The sequence below is a fragment of the Corvus brachyrhynchos genome, unplaced genomic scaffold, assembly GCF_000691975.1.
Source record: "Corvus brachyrhynchos isolate BGI_N302 unplaced genomic scaffold, ASM69197v1 scaffold255, whole genome shotgun sequence".
Taxonomy (NCBI): domain Eukaryota; kingdom Metazoa; phylum Chordata; class Aves; order Passeriformes; family Corvidae; genus Corvus; species Corvus brachyrhynchos.
The window spans coordinates 1,454,536-1,475,032 of NW_008238358.1; the positions used below are offsets into that span (position 1 = coordinate 1,454,536).

General features: G+C 38.0%; 1 protein-coding gene across 1 annotated transcript in view; it reads right to left on the reverse strand.

Annotated features, from left to right (window-relative positions):
- The window catches only part of PARD3B (par-3 family cell polarity regulator beta), a 382,717-nt gene extending 365,306 nt beyond the window's left edge, over positions 1–17,411 (reverse strand). Inside the window, exons 1-2 of the mRNA XM_017735561.1 lie at positions 17,388–17,411; positions 16,658–16,906 (exon numbers count right to left, since the gene is read on the reverse strand). Of these exons, the coding sequence (XP_017591050.1) occupies positions 16,658–16,906; positions 17,388–17,411 (273 nt within the window). The remainder of the gene's footprint in view (positions 1–16,657; positions 16,907–17,387) is intronic.
- Between the last annotated feature and the right edge of the window lie 3,086 nt (positions 17,412–20,497).

Sequence of the window (20,497 nt, forward strand, 5' to 3'; positions counted from 1 at the left end):
CCACAGAGTGGCTAGTGTTACTAAGTAGACAGCCAACAGCAAAAGGAAAAGTTGGAAGTATTTACTCCTGTGCTTTACACAACTGGGGCAAGTACAAAAATTCACTTTTGAAGTAATAAATAAGCCAGAAGAAACCACTTCTCACTTGAATTTCTGACAGATTTACACCACCTAAGTCTTTATCTGTATTAATACAGGGATACAGGTGTACATGTAGGTCTAAATGGTGTGCCACACTTTGCTTGCCCAGAAGCTGGACAAAGTCATCCTCAACTTTCCCCTTCTACTCTGAGGTTACCAGCCAGGTAGGTCTGCTATAATATTTGTGCACATTAACTTTCAGGCTCAGTTCTACTAGCAGAATATGGTTAATTAAAGCAGAAAAGCAGGCAGTCCATGAACACCTGATGGCCAGTGTTTATAACGATCCAGAGCATTCTGAACCTTTTGACATAACTCTCCCAGTGCCTCCTGACAGGAATGTACAAGTTTGGATTTTTCAAACAGCCATTGATCAATTAAGTATTACAGCACAAGAACAGGCTTTTCAGTCTGGCCACAATCTCTATTTCCTTGTCTTGTACTGCTTTTCAGACCTCCAAACTGTAGAATTATTCATACCCTCATTAGTTTTAATGAAGAAAAGCTGAGGTTCCAACTGCTGCAATTATCAGGATTTCCTCCCCTATATGTGACCAATCATCAAGTTCTCTAAACTTTGAAGCAGCACAGCTAATCAGCATAGCTACAAAACCCTTTCTGCTGCAGCATTATACTTCTCCACATAATTTTTTTTGGTCCAAGGAGGTGAAAACCAAGTCTTCTGCAATATTTTTGGCTTCATGAAATACAGCTTCTTGGTTGCCAAACTACATTTGGATGAAGCAGTATATAGATTTTTTTATAGAAAAGCCCACACACCTATCGTATTCTAAAACCTCCTTTAACAGCCAGACCTTCAGGGCAGGATGAGAGGCAATGCTAGCAGGTACCTTCTTTCAGGGGAGCAGACAGGACTTCCAAGCAAACTGGATGCAACAGCCAGAGCAGGAAGGTACATGAAGTGGTATAGGACAGTTCTTACAACATATTCAATCACAATTTCTAAGTCTAAGTTACTATATAAATTACCCACATATTCCCTGCCTTGCAAGAAGCAAATGGAATTTCCTTGATCAGAGGACGGGGGCAAAAATTAGGCTGTGAAATGGCAACAAAATCTCTGAAACCTGTGGGCTACTACAGAAGAGAAAGCCCAGTTCAACAATGCAGTGCAGTCAGAGGAGTTAAAGATGGTCCTATTCTAGTGCATTATTGCTTAGCAACACAATTTGAAACTGAAGTTCTTCCTATAGTGGTTGCAAGCAAACAGGAGCCTCAACCCCCTATGTACCATGCAGCATGACCACTTCATAAATGCTATCAGCAACACCCTCCCCTACCCAGAACTGCTGCCTCTCATTGCTTCTGGTAAAAACAGAGCCCAAAAAAAGAATTAATTTGGAAAACTGTTCTTGGTAAAAACAATTAAGTTTTATGCTTGTGTCAAACTAGTTTAGATGCAGAACTGCTCCTGTACAGTTCAGGGGGCAAAAGCAGCAGGACTTGGTGGGGGACAAACATCACCTCTTTGAAAGCAAATGCACACTTGGGCTGGCTCAAGGCTGCCACTAAACTACAGCTAAGGCAAAACTAAGCCTATGAAACATTCACTGTCTCTGAGTGTCCCTTCTGGCAGTGAAGGCTTCAGATACTGAAGTAAAAGCCCCTTTTCCAGAGACAAGGCAACCTAACAGGCCATGTAAGCACAGCTGTACACAACTGCTGCCATCTACACTTTCTCATGAGACCAAGACAGCACTCTAAAATGGCTATAGGGAAATGGGAATGTGAATCACTTATGTAAGATGTAAAAAGACCATACGAGTCCTTGGTTGTATCTCAGGCTAGCTTTGTGGGGACTGGATGGAGCAGGGAAGGTTTTTGAAGAAGGGATTCTGAACACAAAAATGTTGTACCTTTATAGGCTTTCATCTTCATACAAAAACAAAAAAATATAGAGAGAGAGAGGAAAGAAAATCTCTGCTGAAGTGCCCTTTGTATTTGATTTCTTAGATTAACTACTACTGTCTCCAAATGAATTTACTTTTCCAGGTTGTGCTTATACATGAGACTCAATAAATTCTAGCTATGAAGGTGTTACTTAAATAGCTATTAAATGAATGCTGCTACTATACAGAATAACAAAATAGGAGCTGTCATCCAAAAGGAGATTAAAATTCTCCACTCCTTTATTCAACCGTTACTATAACCAGTTTGCAGGAAGGAGGCACAGAAATAAGAACTACAGTTCTATACAAGGATTACAAATAAAGCCAGTGGGTAGTTTTAGCTTCATACAAGATCTGGTAACTTGAAAACTAAATACACCACACATGGTGATCAAAGCCCCTTACATAATACATTTCATATCTACCTTCAGCAGTTTAGTTCCAATGTCACAAAGGGATAGTGAAGTATCTTAAGACACCTAATTCCTGTTGCTGCATTGTTTGTCCATCTCACTATCATTATTCTATACTGACCCACAGGAACTTCTTGATCATACACATTTTTTTCCTTGAGGCTTTGACTGCTACAAGGAGATATTAGATACAAAGGAAAGTTTTGGAAAAACCTTCCTTAAAGGCTGAACATAAAACGATGTAAGAAACATGCCATCTAAGAAAAACTTTCAGAAGTGTTAATATAAAATGCATTAGCACCATATGAAAGACTCCTCAGGTTTTAAATGTGTAAAACATTAAGATCAGGAAAATCTCAGAACTCTGAAATTCAGGTCTTTGATTTCTTATCAGCCAGTAATCTTTGTGTAGTACCAGGAAGGCAAGCAATCATAACTTGAAAGTGCCACTGGGTCAAGCTAAACCTAGCAGCTAAAGCTTAGGACCTCAATCAACAGCAAACGAGGACATTTCTTCAGCAAAAGAAGAGCATGTCTTCATCTTCTCTAATAGAAGTTCTTCCAAGAAAATGATTAGCAACTTGATTACATTAACTTGATTGCATGATCTACTGTGGTGTATTTTATTATCCTCTTGAGAATTACACCTTAAAGTTAAAAATGCATTGGAAAAGGTGTACTTTAAAAAAAAACCTAATTACTATAATTACTATAGCCTGCTAAATAATTACATAAAAGTACAACTTGAGTTCATCAGAAAGTAGCTCTTATTTTGTTTGAAAAAGCAAGGAAGACATGAAATTGCTTTGTCAGGAACAGAGTAACAAAAAAAACCCCTATGGACTGAAAACTATCTAGTTTTAACTAGTAAGAAATCATATACCACATGAAGAAATGCAACTTTGAAAAAACAGTGGTATAAAGCCACACACTATTTGCATGCTGTTCTAGGAAACCACATAATGCACACCTGTACTTGGCTAGCTCTGCACTTTTATCTTGCATTTTGACTATTGCTAGTCTTCAGCTCAATTTTCAACTAAAAGCAACAGAAAAAGCATCCACAAATGAAGCCTTCAACCAAGGTAAAAATACATCAACTTCATATTTAGAACTACTCTTTGCCATATATTGCTTGCAATTGACATTCCACATCATTTTGCTAATATAAATGTACTTCAAACATATGGGAAGTAAAGGTTATATTTTATTCAACTACAGTTATCAAGCATTTCTTTATCAAATGTTTTTATCCTAAGGTTTCTTCTGGCACAGGAAGCCAGGAGGAGCCTTGAACTGAACAAAGTAAAGGTAACCTAGGATACCCTAAATTTTTGCCTCCAGTTCCAGCAGTCCCTCCTTAAGAGGGAATAGTACAAGACAACCTCTTGGAAGTCTGCATTTCTGCAGCTGCTCTCTGGCCACAGGAGAAACTGTGTCACTGCTTTCCACTGTTACTTTACTACCTAAGGTAACAGCAGAAAGCAGTGACAGAGTTGCACTCACAGTGCCTGGTCTTCCTCCACAAACCCAGACAGGTCTGTCCTCCCCTGTGAACTCAGTCCACCACCTACTGCACCAGCTGTTCTGGAGACGCACTGCTTCCTTCTCCACTGCAGCCCCTGTCCTCAGCAAAGGCAATGGTAAGCACACTCTAAAATAATTTTTAACATGTCCTTTGCTCTTCACACCACTTCTTTCACACTTGTCCAAAATTTTCCAACAACAGATAAATTGTTGGATGATTCTTCAGATTCAAGCATCCTGTGTTGCTTCTCAAACCTGAGTGATTTGCAAAATCTCTTATTCTCAGATAATGCGGCAAAATCCTGAAAGCTGGAAACCCTTCAAACCTGAGGAAAATACTGTTGACTTTCCTTCTTTCAAATAGCCACTTTCAGTTATATGAACAGACAGTTCTACCTCTAGAAAATAAGTCTGAGCATGAGCTAAACCGCGACGGAAAAAAATTAGACACTCAAAGATGTATGTACAGGGAAAAGCATCATCCACTACTGAACAGCAGAAGTGAACGTAAAGAAGCATTTGGCATCCCTTTGTAGATAGTTTTGCTACACAAACCTGAAGTTAGAATAGCCTTTATACACTTCAGAACACATGCTGCCCAAAAACGTTAGCATGTTTCCAAAATGCTTTTCTTATTTCTGCTTCTCAAGCCTTTGACTTTTGGATTAGCTGGCACCCCTCATAACAGGGAAGGAATCTTCAAAAACAAGGATGCCGTTAAATGTCTGAAAAGTGTCTGGAGTTAAAAAGCAAGGACTGGACTATCACCACTACAACAATGAGAAAACGGCTCTTAACAGCTTCATCAGAATTTGAAGGAAAAAAAAAAGGCATCAAACCCCTAAAGAACTGCTCCGTGTGAAGCTATTATTGAATGAAATCAGTAAAAGGGCTTGTAGAAGATGGCAGCACAGCAAACATATTCTCATTATAGAAAGTTCAGAATATTTTAACTTTACATCACTTTTTTCAACTAGACTGCTTATTCCTGGATATCATTTCTTACAACATTTTCCTGACTGCACATTTTTATTTAAGGATTTTTTTGGTAACTTCTTTTTTTTTGCTAATTAGCTGAACTTTAACTACATAGAGGCAGCATTATATCTTGACCCTTAAATGTGTAATTGTGAATAATTTTTTTTTACTGAAGTTCTTGAACTATTGTTCCATCTGTCTTTGAAGAAAGAGAACAAAACTAAAATCCCTCATGACTTGAGCCTTCAAATTACTCTAACTCAATTTTGCTATTAACACCATTGTCAGAGAATAAAAGAATAAACAGGAAAGCATTAATACTGAACAGAATTACAGAATCACTTACGTTGGAAAAGACCCTTAAGATAACAGAATCCAAACATTAACCCAGCACTGCCAAGTCCACCACTAAACCATGTCTGTAAGTGCCACATCTACACACCTTTTAAATAACTTCAGGGACAGTGGCCCAACCTCTCCTCTGGGCAGCCTGTTCCAATGCCTGACAACCCTTCTGGTCAAGAATATTTTTCTAATATCCAATCTCAATCTTCCCCGGTGCAACTTGAGGCTATTTCTGCTTGTCCTATCACTTGTTACCCAGGAGAAGACACTGACCCTCCTTACTACAACCTCCTTTCACGAAGATGTGGAGAGAGAAAAGGTCTCCTCTGAGCCTCCCTTTCCCCAGGTTGAACATCCTCCATAAAACTTGTAAGCAGGTTATGAACACAGTTAGCGTTCTGGTGCTTTTCAGAAGATACTTTTGAACTCTCAAAAAGATGAAGGTGTATTCTTTTATTTCTACACCTTTTCAGAAGATATTTACTGTACAACAGCTATATCAAAGGTCCATATGTCTCCATCCCTACAGCCCTTCACACACATCAGCCTCTCCACCCCCCAAAGGAGGAACTAACTCACTCTTCCTTGGCACTTTCAATAGAAGTCTGCTATTCTTCAGCCACAAAGCTGCCTCCTGAGCTCAAGTACGGAGCCAGTGCCCTTCCCTGCCTTTTGAAGTTAAACCAGGGCAGACTTTCTGTTAAGACTCCACATTGCATACATCAAAAAGTTGGCACATGTGTTCTGTGGCCAGATTCTATGCATTTTTAATGGCAATTTACAAGGTACTTTCCTCAAACATGTCAACTACACCTTAAATAAAATAAGGGTTGATGTCTCAAACCTGCACACAAGAATTGAGTCAGTTTTGTTTTAGTACTTGTAGGAAGTATTTGCTTTCACAATAGCAGTGGTATTAGGCATCTCACTAGTACACCATCCCCATTACAACTGGAAAAAGCCAAAACACAAATCCCAAATTGTTTGCAACTGCTGAAATATGAGTGAGATCTCTACCAGTATTTCAAAACTTTAACAAGCTTTAACATTCTGGAGGGAAGAGTCACGGGATTTAGAAGAACAAAACTTAGTACGGGAGTTGTGTACTGATCTAAAGTAAGGAAAGCTTACTATACTGAAGCAGTGTCCCAAAACTGTACACAGACTAACATCAATTCACTAGGCCAGAACACAGTCACATCTGAAAAGGAATGAAATACCGATACAAAACTTCTCCTTCACCACTCGAAAACAAGGTATATCACAGCAGGTGTTTAATTCCTTGTACTGAAAGACTCTTTGGAGCCCCAACTGTAAAACAGAACAGAAATCCCTTCCTCAATTCATAGGCAATCTAAATAGGACACATGATGTAATCGTATCATAAATAGTTTGGGTTGCAAAGGACCTTTTAAGGTGATCTAGATCAGGCCTGCTGCCACAGGTTGCTACATCAGGTTGCCCAGAAACCCATTCAACTTGACCTTGAATGTTTCCAGCGATGGGGCATTTCCTACCTCTCTGAGCACCCTGCTTTAGTGTTTCACCACCCTCACTGTAAAAACTTTCTTCATTCTCATCGAGTCTAAATTGGCCTTCTTTCAATTTAAAACCATCACCTCTTGTTCTATTGTAACAAACCCTGCTTGTCCCCATCTTTCTTATACGCCTCCTTTAATGTACTGAAAGGTTGCAATGAATCTCCCCAAAGCCTTCCTTTCTCCAGGCTGAACAACCCCAATTCTCTCAGCTTCCAAAACATACTGTAATTAAACCACTATGTGGAAGTATTTAAGAGCTCAGCTTACTTTATACAGCGAGACAACCCACCAAATTATCTTACCACAGCAAGGCTACAGCATTTTACAATGCATATTACTCCCTTGGTAAACATGAACATGTGTGTGCTTAAAGGCACTTAAGCATCAACACATGTATACAGAATTCCAAGTATTTGTTCCATCAATGAAAATCACTAAGAAGGAATAACTCTTCCACCAGGTTATGCTTACACAAAGAGATATTAAGCTTCTTTTCATCAGGATATTTGAATGTTCATTCAGTTCACTGTGGCCAGATGCACTTAGAATGACCTCCCTCCCTCCATCCCTCTCATTGCGCAAGGAACAGAAACCAGACAGCTTCACTTGTCAGATCACCAATTAGCTGCAGTACTTAGTGCCCAGATGACAAAACGCATTTTCAGGTCAAGAGAAAGTGTTATGGCTGTACAGCTGTATACTCCCCAAAAACTAAGTGACCCAGGTCCCAAACCTTTTGCCTTGCTCTATGTTTTGAATACTCTGAAAAGCCAAAATACAAATCAGATAAAGAGATCAAAAGAAAACCAAACTAGAAAAGCACAAGTTTCAAATTTACATGTCTCTTACATAAAGAGGATTTTAACTCCAAAAATCTCCCATTTAGGTTTTAAATAGAAAATCTTATTCCAAAACTATCAGAAATTTTATTAGTGTCACAGATCTACTGTCACAGTTATTTAACTTTTTATTAATCTGAAAAAAGTAATGGAATACTTATCACAAATGGAAAAAAATCTGGTGGTTACAGATGTTCAGAGAAAGAGTTCACAGTTCAGAATATTCAAACACAAACACTACACTGGAAAAAACTAAAACTGTGGAGTCCATCTGGTAAGAACCTTCATGCCCCCACTACTGTTAAAGTAGGTAGAGCTGAAATAAGTAAGCTTGCAAGATGTTCCAATTTTAAGAAAAATTACATTATACATCACTAAATATGTAAAAGCTTGTAATTTTTTCTAGGATAAACAGGAGGTAAATTTATGCATACAGGCACCGTGTTACAGCTCTAAATCTATAAAACTGAATTTTCTTTAATAACCTACACAACATTTGACCAGGTGTCTTAAAGCTCTGAACTTATCTTGAAGCATATTTCTAGACCTGAAGTTTATTACAAAAATGTTTCCAGTAACCAGAAGCACATGATAGTGTAATTGCACACCCCAGAATGTAATACCACACTTAAAAAATGGTTATTTTAATGATTACACTAATGAGTTCTGAACTTCCAACCCATGTGCATACAGTTTCATAATTACACAGCTTGAAATCCTCATCAGCAAATCCAAATGCTCCTGAAATCCAAATCATTTTATAATCTTGAATAATGCATGGCACCTCTGCAGCAAGAAATTAAAACAAATTTCATAAAAATGCAAAGCTTCATAATCTGTATTCTAAAAGACGCTGCATTACTGAAATAAAGTGTTGCTTAGTAAGTACTAACGATGGTGATTTTTTGCTGCCCCCTCCCCCTGATACTCGCAGTTCAGACCCTATGTCAAAAATAAACACACCAACTCCTACCAAAATATCCATATATATATATATATGGTGGCTCACAGCATACCCTACTACACAAGAGTGAAATCAGACATCTGTTTCCTAAACAAGCACGGGCTCAAAACGGCATGAAACTTTTTCTTCCTGAAAAGTGCAAAAAGATTTTCTTAAAAATAGGCTGCAGCTTGACTGGTTTGCATATTATTTTGTCAACAGCAAAAACAAAACTCCATCTTAGTTCATTGAAGGGCCAGCAAATCAAGGTCTATAGTTTCTTTGTAAGAATGACCCCATCCCCCATGCCTTTTCTTGTTTGTTTGATTTTGAACTATTGGTAAACCCTAGATAAACTCTGTGGAAATTCTTAGCAAGTGCCAGTGCTGTCCTTTTGAACAAGTCAAAAAGCCTGGTCAAGATGACAAGAAAAGCCATTAATCACAGTCAATGCAAAATCACAGAATGGTTTTGGTTGGAAGGGAGCATATAATCACACAGTTCCATCCCCTGCCATGGACAGGGACTCCAGACCAGGATATGCTCAGAGCCCCATCCAGCCTAGTCTTGAACACTTCCAGGGATGAGGCACCCACAACTTCTCTGGGCAATCTGTGCCAGTGTGTCACCATCTTCACATTGAAGAATCTGTTCCTGATATCCTGCCATCTCCTCTTTTAGTTTAGAAATCTTCCTCCTTGTCCTGTCACTATCTGCCCATGTAAAAAGTTGCTCTCCCTCATTTTTATAAGACCTTTTAGGCACTGGAAGGCTGCAATGAGGTCTCCCTGGAGCATTCTCTTCTCCAGGCTGAACAATCCCAACCCTCTCTCCCTGTGTTCATAGAAGAGGTGCTCCTTCCCTCAAATCAACTTTGTGGCCCTCCTCTGGACCCTCTCCAACAGGTCTATATCTTTCTTGTGGTGAGGAATCCTGACCTGAACTCAGTATTCCAGGCTGGGTCTCCTGAGAGCAGAGAGGGAGTAACACCTCCCTCAGCTTGCTGGCAATGCTTCCTTTGATGCAGCCCAAAAGGATAGATACCCTGTTTTGTTCTTGGATTTTCTTGTGTCTCATTTCCATACCCTAAGGTGCTAACAAGGATAAAGGTAGTATTTAAAATATGCCCTTTCTAATACTTCCCCTCCTTGTAGACATATGATGTCTAGGTAACCATCAGATACCTGAAGAGCTTCTACTGGGATTCCCTTGACAGAACAAAAATGGCATGGAGCTTTTATTCACAATTCTGTTTTGTCTTTATAACTTCATCACTCAGAACTAGATATGAATATTTAAGTAAACAAATACTGCCAGCAATAACTATTTCATATCCTAATAACTCTGATTATTGGAAATAACAGCTGAAACTTATTACACAGTATTTACACAAGGAAGAAATAGAGTACTCTAAATTTAACAAAGATGTTAATACTGTATTATGCTTTTGGAGGCTGTAAATGTGGTATTCAGAACAGAAGTAGTTAAATCCATTTTATCTTCTACAATTTAGGGTTTGAAAGAAGAATGCATTATTAGTTATCCTTTTGCTAATAAAATTTAAAGATTTCTGGGCGTCTGTAGAATTTCATTACCGAAACCACAAAATATGAATACAAAACCAGAGGCAGCAAAGAAGAGTCACAAACAGCTACACATATTCTGGCAGAGATACTAACCACAACCTTAAAATTATAATAAGGGGGGAAAAAAAAAAAACAAAACCCAAACCAAAAAACACATTAAAACCAAATCAAAGAACAGCACCCCTTCCACACAAGTTTTGCCAAATTTCTGCAACTTCATTTTCCTCATCTTAATCATATCAGGCTTTTTAATCTACTAATCCCTTGGTTTACCTCATTAGCAGCAAGGAACTAAACATCAAAACTGGCTGCCTCTGGACACCAGTTTTTTCAAAAAGGCATTCAAATTTACGCAAGTGTAACCAAGACTCTGCCAGAAGCACTAAGTGTCAGAAGTCTGAAGCGTATATTTGCTGCAGCCAATACAGCTGCAACAGCAAAAGCACACACATTAGAACAATAACTGGGCCATTGTATTAACCAACTAAATGTCATAAAACATTGTGTCAAAGCCCTAGTCCAGAGCAATACTAACAGCCTTACAAGGAAGAAAAGCTGTAATTTTTTCTTCTTTGATACGTGCCTTTTTGATGCATTTTATGAAAGACACAGAGCATCCAAGTTATAATACAGCATTTTGAACTATCCTGTGTCCATTGCACACTTCAGTGTTACCCCCAAATTACGTGAAACTAACGTCATTCAACTGCTTTGCATACTTTCAATGTTACCTCCACATCATACGAAATTAACACAATTAAACTGCTTTCTCTGCTACCAGACACCTTTCTCACATTCTTACAAAAAGACGAATTTTTTTTAAACTTCTCCAGGGGAAAATTGCCCAATATGCAATAATTTGTAGAGGAGTCCACATAACAAAAACACTGCAGCATACACTTAAATAGGTAAAAATTCTCAGCTGTAATGAAGTCTCACATCTCTTCCTGTTTTTCCCAAACAAGTATAATATACTATTGTATAACAAACTGAAGAATGAAAAACCCTCTATTCTACATTCCAGTTATCAGAAAGTTACAAAACCCTAGAGAGCTCAATTACACAGAAGTCTAGAGTTTGAACACCATTTCTCTAACTTAAGTATTCATTACTTGCATGGATTATATATTTGAGAATCAAGCCACACAACAAAAAAGCTGTAAAGCATGACATTTACAGGCTCTACTGATACACTGGGAGGTAACTTAAACCAGCATCAAGGCCTCTGCCACTACATGCAGGGGAAGCTTTTAAAGCAGCAATGCTGTAACTCCACATGAGGAGAAACTGCCTCAGAATTCCCCAGCCCTTTATTTAAATTACTGAGACATTTCTATCCACTAACCCCCTTCTCATTCTCACTTCATTTTGCCATTTTTCATCTTGGTGTAGAAATTTTCCTTATCACCTCATAGTCTTCAGTCAGAGCTTCCATACTTACCTAAGGGTTACTTTGGCTCTGATTTACTTCTCTATTTCATGAGGAATTTGATGGTTGAATAGAATAGAAACAGATCAAAGGTGGAATTAGCTCATTATAACGTAATTTAAATGCACACTGCACATTAGAGTGTGCTATCACTTTCACAGTCGAAATGACAACCCTGAAGGTCTACAGAGTCAAACCCAGGTCAGAAAATAACTGCTCTATAGGTGCTAAACCCAGCCAGCCATCACTCCCAGTGACTAAACCTGCCTGCAAACAACAGAAAAGTTCCAAATCCACTGACAGAAAACATGCCTGTCAGCATGTCTTTCTACCTGGAAAAGCATTTCTTTTGTATAATTACATCAGTCTTGAAGTTCACATCTGCTTCATCTTTATTGCTTTGCTGGAAAAACTTTTCCAACCCAGCCTCACACTTGCAAAACCATCACTGAAACTAAAGCTACCTGCAAAGGCTTCTGACTGAAGCAGGGCTTCAAAGAGTTACTCAGCATCCGTGACAAAAGCTTCAGCCAGATCTTGATCTTCTTACCAGAAGCATGCATGGGCCCAATATCCATTTTGAACAGCCAGCAGCTAATTTCCCTAGCATTTGGAGACCATCCAGGAGACATGTTTTCTCAATATTGCATTTCTGCTGGCAGTGAACTGAGAAGAAAGAATTCATTGATTTTCCTATTTAATATTTCATTAAATGCTTAGCTAAAATATGTATCTGAACTACACTTAATTCATACCATTTACTTGATATCATCATTAGAAACACTTAAATGACAGTTGCAGTCACTACAAATCTTGAAACAGTGTCACTATTTCAGCATTTCATTGACGTTGCTTTGTGTCCCCTCAAAAGCTTCTGCTGCTGTTAAAAAACCCTACTCATCTATATTTAACAAAGGAGATACCCAAGCAAAAACTAATTTCTAAGATCATATTGGTATCCTGCTATCTCAGTGTCAGTACAATGCCCATCACAATGACTTACTTTTTTTATTCCTTCCACTCCAAAAAAAACCACCACCCCACACCACAAAACACCCCCCACCGTTAGCAGCCGAGCTGCCAACAAACAAGTCTCTGGAGAGGTTAAACCCACATCACCTCCTAGGACGACATGCCTAATCTTTTGCCAGCAGCGCTGATCAGACAATGTATCTTTACAAAAGTGTTCAGCAGCTTTGTTGGCTCAAATGTAGCTACTGCAACACTGCCCTTGCAAACACAGTCTTACAAAACAACACCAGAGATATCCACAAAAGTACCAAGCAACAAGAAAAAGACACAAAAGCAAACAAACAGATAAACCACAAAACAAAATCAAAACAACTCAAAGAAAAACCCAGCACCCTGACAGCAGACCACCACCTCCTACTTCAGAAGGGCTCTGCTCGAAAAGCACACCTGTAAACATGTTTTGCTTGTATTTAATCCTGTCAAAATATGAACACACATACACATATAAAGCTTGATAGAAAGCATATTTTTCCTGTAGATGTCCACATTTATTCAGAAAGAATAACTGTTCTAATCTAGGAAGCTTGTTGTCCTATAAGCTAAGCAAGTTTTAACTTAACACAGGCCTTCATTACATCCTCTTAGCCTCCCCAGATGTTTGTATTTGAAAACATGAGTCCATGTGAAAATCAGAGGGAAGTCTAGATGGGTATATTAAGTCTATGCATTTAAGACATGAGCCAAGCACAGGGCTCCATGTACACAATGGTATGAAGGGAAACATTTTGTACTCCATCTTTTTCACAGCAAAGAAATTTTCTCAGAACATTTTCTTGCTCAAGAAGTCATTTCAAGTGGGAGATCTGTTAAGAGCAGTATACAAAGAGGAGTCCATTTATAATTTCAACATTAAAATAGACAATTTAAATAGCACGTTCTTATTCAATTGAGAAATTTTGGGGATTTTAATTACTTCATCATTCAGGTTATCAGGACATGAAGCAATTCCTGGATAACTCACTGAAAACAAGCTATTTTAAAGCTATTCTACAAAACCATGTCAACTAGCTTTGACATCCAATTCAGGCCACAATTTTTGCTGAGGCAACAGCAGCAAGAGGGACTCTCAGCCAGCAGAATTTCTAAAGCATTTTCACATGACACATTACCAAGCACATGTAATACTAATTTAGATCTGTTTCACAGGCAATTAAAAAAATGCCACTCTGTCCAGCATGCATAACTGTGCAGTTGACAGCTCTTAATATCATCCACTGTACTGCCTATTTGCTGAACTTTGATTAATTTGGAGTTCAAGAGGAAGTAATGAAGTTAACGTAAGCAGAGCTCAAAATCACTGCCACTCCCAATGATGGGGATTATGCATCCCACTGCCATTACTTCGGGGTTGGAAACTCACTGTTTATTCCATTTTTCAGTTCTTGCTCATTTGTTCACTAACCCACCACAGCACTTGCTACTTAAATCACGAGTAGTTGCGCCTCCTTAATAGTCTATTGTTAAGGACTGTCAAAAGCTTTTGAAATTCCAAATAAATTATATCTGATAGCACTCAGTGTTTTGTTGTCACAGTGAAAGAATTCAATAGATTAGCAAAGACATTTTCCTCTGAAGAAACTGTGCTAATTTACTGCTATCAAAGTACAATCTAGAGCAGATTATCTCTTAAAAAAGCATCAGCATTTCCTCTGCCACTGAAGAAGAGCTTGATGGTCAGCAATGCCAAACACACCTTTGGTTAAAGGCAGTGAGGTTAAGTGCAAGGCTTATTTTTATAGCGACTGCCTGATTTAATGTGAAACTACATCACTGGCTTGTATGCACAGGAAAGGACAACAAGGACAAGGGAGCAACAAAGCTGTGGCCTATTCATTTACCACACATACAGATAATCATAGCCAAAGACAAGCAGAGCACAGATTAATGTACCAAAAATTCCTTCATCATTCAGGGACTTTAAACACCAAATAAGATAGCAGGTCAACTTGACCTGAATATCTCCTCCCCTTTTTTGCAAAGTTTAAAGATCCCCTAGTATTGATTCTCAGTGTGAAATAACACTGGTGAAGGCTCAAAGACTAACAGGCCACAGTAAAGCTATCAAAACTATTTGTAAGCCTTTTATGGGGCTGGCTCCTTGATATCAGATCATACCAAGCTTTGTAAGTAGGTAATATGGACAGCTCTTTACACATGCTATGGCCCAATTCCACTCTCAAATGAAAGAATCCTTCAGCCTCTCAGACCAGCAGATCACTTACATCATTCTCCCTTACTTTAATAAAAAAAAATTCTGATTTTTCACTGCAGCTGCTGCTGTTCAGCAAGTCTCTTACCCTGTTTCACCAAGACACTCTGAAGAAGACAAGATTATAGTGATACATCACATGTAATTGAGACATAAGAGGAAGAGAAATTGAGGAGCTGATGTATTTCTAAACCACCCCAGACCACTTCAAAGAGTCAGATTTCAGTTTCCCGGCAAGTTTTCCCCAAGGCAGCCTCAGAGCCTCACCTAGAACTGTTATAACTGAGGAAGTTTAGACCTACAGCTGTGACCTAGAAGCCAGACCTAGAAGCTTCATCAGCTACACATACTCAGCCAGTGACAGCCACCAATGAGGTACAGGAAAGGCTCCAGTCACAAGTTAAAAACTACATGGCATATCAAATATTCTGCACATTGATGCTCATATTTGCACAAGTGTTCCTCTATCAGTACTTTAAATAGAGAAAATCCTGGGTGAATGTGCTCATTTCCATTAACTGATGACATCAGTAACACATTTCTCTTTGACATAATATCTCATTTAATGACATCTTATGCTTATGGTCTTATCCCTTATACACAGCTGCTCAATTTCAGAACTCAGTCTTTTTGTCTCCAAACACTCCTGGGGAATAAAAAAAAGTCTTAAGGTGTTTTAAGTATACTTTCAGTAAATATGGACAAGCAAGAAACACAAATATGATAAAAAGAATATATAAAAAATTGAGTGCCATTGTTTTTAAGAATTCCCACACAAACCACCCTAAAATGATGCTGAAGTACACCCTAAACAATTTTCTAAGGTATGGAGAAGCAGCGTCCCATTAATCATAAGCAAAATGTTCTGCTTTGTATTAAGTCATTGAAGAATCAACACAGCATACAAAACTAGCAATTCTGTTTGCAATATACTGAATTACTTTTTAAGTCATCAAGCATATGGCACTTTAAATAGGCAAAGCAATTTGTCTAAAAGCACAAGCACATCCCATATTTGGATCTTCGGCTTCAAGCCATTAAATATTTTTTCCCCTGATTTTACGAAGAAAAAAAGAAAGATAAAATCCGCAAAGTTTTATAAATAACACCCCTCCGCCCCAAGCTGAAATAAGTCACCAGTAAGTTTCCCAAAACTAAATTTTTCTGACAATTAAAAATAAAATCAAACGGGGTTTCTCTGCAGCTACTACTTCTCTACCCAGAAAGGAAATCTGTCTTATTTGAATTGAAATTTAGAGACTCACAGCTTTTAAAATGAGTAAGTGGCCTGCTTAGACTTCCAGTAGCAAATCATAGGAACTCCTCCAAAAATTTAACAGTTCAAGTAGCTGTTCTTGTCATCACAGGATTTGTGGATTTCATCACACTCGACCATGACATTTGAATGATTCTCAAAAACTTAATTCCATGCAAAGGAAGGTATCATAAAAGATATTTTAAGTGGCATAAAAAAAGAATAAAAGTCCTGTAAAACTCATATTCACCATGCTATTTGAATACAGAAATAAAAAGAAACACAGAACTGCTTAAAAACGTTAAGTCCTAAGTGAACTGCTAGGCTTCTCTTCTTACTGCTTTGGTCATGCTTCCCACACCCCTCTTCTAGTCCAGAAGGGGAGAGTTACAGCACCTACAGGCAGATGTGCTTAAGAATATTTAACACCCATTTCACCTGCCAGATACCCAAGAAATGAGAAAGCATTCGTTATCTGAAAAGACATAATATTTTCATACAAGCTTTACCTTATCTTTGTCTTCCACAACATCTGCCAGCACATCATCTGGGTCCAGGATTCCTCCATCTGTATACTCCAGGTGGTGAATATTTACCCAGGAAGCTGGATCCTGTAAGATAGATACAAGACTTCTTAATCTACCCTTGTGTGATTTTAATGCTGTCAGACAAAGCAGCTTTGTGTTCCACTTGGTTTTCCACCTACTTCCCTCTACAGTCACAAGGTAGAAGATCGGAGTCACTACCCAAAACTGAAACTGAGAGCAAATGAAAACTACAGATGAAAAACAAGACACTACCTATAGAACACTACACAAAACATCTTTAAAACATACATTTTTATTTCCTCATTGATCTTTATTTAATTTGAATAGTGAACTTAAAATAATTTTTAAAAATCTCTTTGTTTTACAGTACTTTATAACTGGAATATTTTGGTTATTATCAGCACAAACACTTAAATAAATATATGGATGGACATGCACCACTCCTGACAGGTTGTGGGGAGGTATATCCATATATTTTTAGATATATAAAACACATCGATCATTTCTTTCTCTGAGGAGGTAGATTAGATTATTGTGGCAAAAAAAAAACCCCAAATAAATAAATAAATCCCAGTTTGCTTTCACAAATAAATGCTCTCAAATTCCAGTGCAACTCTGTGTACCATATTAACAGGGATCATATTAATTCTCCAAAACTAATGCTTTCTTTATATATGATTAACTCCTTCACTTTAATAACCAGGAGTTTAGCCATCATTCCACTGACCCTGAAGCCAAAAGGCTCAGAGTATACTGCTCAACAGCAAATTCTCCCTGACGGGAAATACAAAAATCAGAGAGCAGACACAGTCTGTAACCACTGCCTGCACTGCCAGCTACCTGTGTATGCAGCTTCCAAGGGGGACAGGCCAAGTGGTATTAATATCTGAACTGCCTTAAGACTTACCCTCCTAGGGCCAAGTTCTTGTAGTTTAATGAGCACATGGCAGCTCACATGAGTCACACTGACATGTTTGAGTACTCCACAGTATCAGCACTGATGAACAGTGTATCTGCTACAGCACAATGAAGAAAGACATGCCTAGTTAGGATTATAAATCATATTTGAGTCCTCCCCCAAATATTATGGAGAATGGCCAGAATATGCTAAAACTGAGGGCCAGGAAAGGGGCATGCACACACATAGCTTTGAGAAATGTTTCAGAAATGGACAAAAAAAGATGACCACTGATGACCTGCAACTGAGAATTAAGTGTAACTAGACAGAGTACGGCTGCATGACAACCACACGAGCATCTAAAAGTATGTTTATTTGTAATGTGTCTATTTCATCTGTAATTTACCTCTTACTACAGTTATTTCATTTTCTGGTGAAGCCACCCATTTGTGAAATAGCAAATGTTTGCTCATTCTAGGTATCACATGTTCAAAATTACAAAATTTAAGAATATCAATTAATACGTTTTTTTCTCTGCAAAGTAATGAAGCGCAGACAACTATTACAGCTCGAAGTTCTATCTTTAAGCCCAGGGCTTAGATATTTTTACCATAACCATAACATTCTAAGAAGAAAAGGCAGAAAAGAAACATACCTTTATGCAATAAATAAGCAGGTTAATCTAGATCATACAATTTCTACAACCAGAATGCATCAGTAGCTACAGATGTTCCTCCTGAACCTTTTAACCAATGCAACCACAAAGCTTTTAATAGTTAGCAACACTAAAACAGTGTAATTGAAAATCACTTCTCTTAATTGGGCAAACTTCTGCAGCTAACCTATTTGGCTGAAGATATATTAAAACCTGTTGTATGTATTATGCTGTTAAAGTGTTAAGAATAAAGCTGAAGTTAAAAAATACACAGCTGATTAGAATATTTTGCTTTCGGTGCTCACTTCTGTTAGTGATTCAGTAGCTGCACCAACACAGATGTGTCATTGAAACTGAAACAAAGAAAAAACAAATGTAAAACCCTATTGTACCAATAGAATGCTGCAAGTTGGCAGGACACAAGCTCAAGACACACAGCCACCCTAAACTACATTAAACTTAACCTAACCTTCTTTTACTTTGGGGCACAGCAAATACAGTAATTTAATTATTTTTGTTACTGGCAATATCAAGAGAACATCTCTAAGAGTCTCAAAGACCAGAAGATGCCATTTCTTACCAATCTTTTGGAACAAGTGTAGCCAATATAAGATTCTTGAAAAGAAAAGAATGACAATCCACACTGAAATACAAGAACTAAACTAGAACAGGAATCACAGTTTCTTTTGAAGAAAAATATTTCTTAATGGTTTAGACACATACAGTGGCTCAGGTACACACAGTATGAACACATTATAACCTTCTGATCTCAAGGACTCCCCAGTTACAATAACCACCCCAGACTACAGCAAGACTAAATACTTGCTGCCTCAGAAATACAAATGTGAAACTGGCTTCTATTAACTTACATGAACTTCATCCTTGAAAGTTAAAAACCCATACTGGGGGCAGGGAGCTTTTTATAAACTTGTTTGATGAAGCAAATAGTAACTACTGCTAAATAGCCTAGGTGGAAGAGATTCCCTCCACACAGTCACAAAGTAACAATGGTTCATCTGGCCAGCAAATCCACTCACCCATTCAACAGAGATTTCAAAGTCAGAAAATTTTCTGTTCTTTGGATGAACTTCAAACACTGCCATGCATTGGATAGAAAAAGTGTCTATAAAAAAAAAAAAAACCAACCAAAAAACCAACAAAACCCAACCAACCAAAAAAACCCCCTAAAATCTATATATCAGTCTCTTCTGTGTTTCTTTACTTGCACCAAGAGTTCAGACAGCTTCACTAAATAAAACATTGGTATTTTAGAAAACTCACCATTTTAAACAAGCAATTAACTACAGCAGATGTAACAGTTGAGTATCTAAAGTCCCAAATAGCACTGTATCCACATGCATATGCACAAACTCATATTCTGCACATTATTTAGAGCTCAAAAGGAGTAGAACAGGTCCAAAACATAACTGTAGTACATCCAAGGTAGAATCACTATCAGAGAAAATGAAACTTGCTCAGGAAAAGGATGGTCTTAGTTCAAGGTTCTTATGCTTTACTAAGATACCACGATCAAAAGGAGCATCAAGAACACTTCAGGTTTCCATGTGTTTTAAAGCTCCTAGGCAGGAGATTGCATTTCCACAGTAACAGAGTAATTTTATACTTCATAAAGTATGTAACTGGAAGTCTCGCAAAACAGAGTTTGCTGCTTCTACAGTGTCTTCTGAATGGTCTGAAAGTCAGAATGCAGTAACACCAGTAACAGAGACGACAGGCTGTGCAAAGGGTCAGTGCCAGACGGCTTCAACGAAGTAACACTCCTTACCTGTTGAAAGCAGGAAATGCTTGATGACACTCCATTTTTGATCAGAGCAGAGATTGATTAAGAGCATACTGAGAAAGCACTTGCTGAGAAGTTAAGAAATATAAAGCAAAAAAAGTCTAACAACTGTATTCTAAAATGCTAGGACAAGCTCTGGGGTTTTTTTAGCTGACTGTTGTTTCTTTAACTTTCTCTAGCTTGAGATTGAAATCTTATTCTAATGAATGACAGTATCTTTACAGTATCTTTTTCATCATCATTATCAAAAGTTGACATGCTTAAAAAGAAATACTTAGCTTTGAAAAACAAAAGAATGAGTCTCTTGTAAAAATAAAACACTAACGTAGCCTGGAGGCTCTGGGCAGCATGCAGGTATGGTTACCTGAATCTGTGCTCCTAAATGCTCTCCTGTTAGAAAGTTCATCTTGAAGAAAACACAACTATGGTTCAAAAAAATCCTAACAT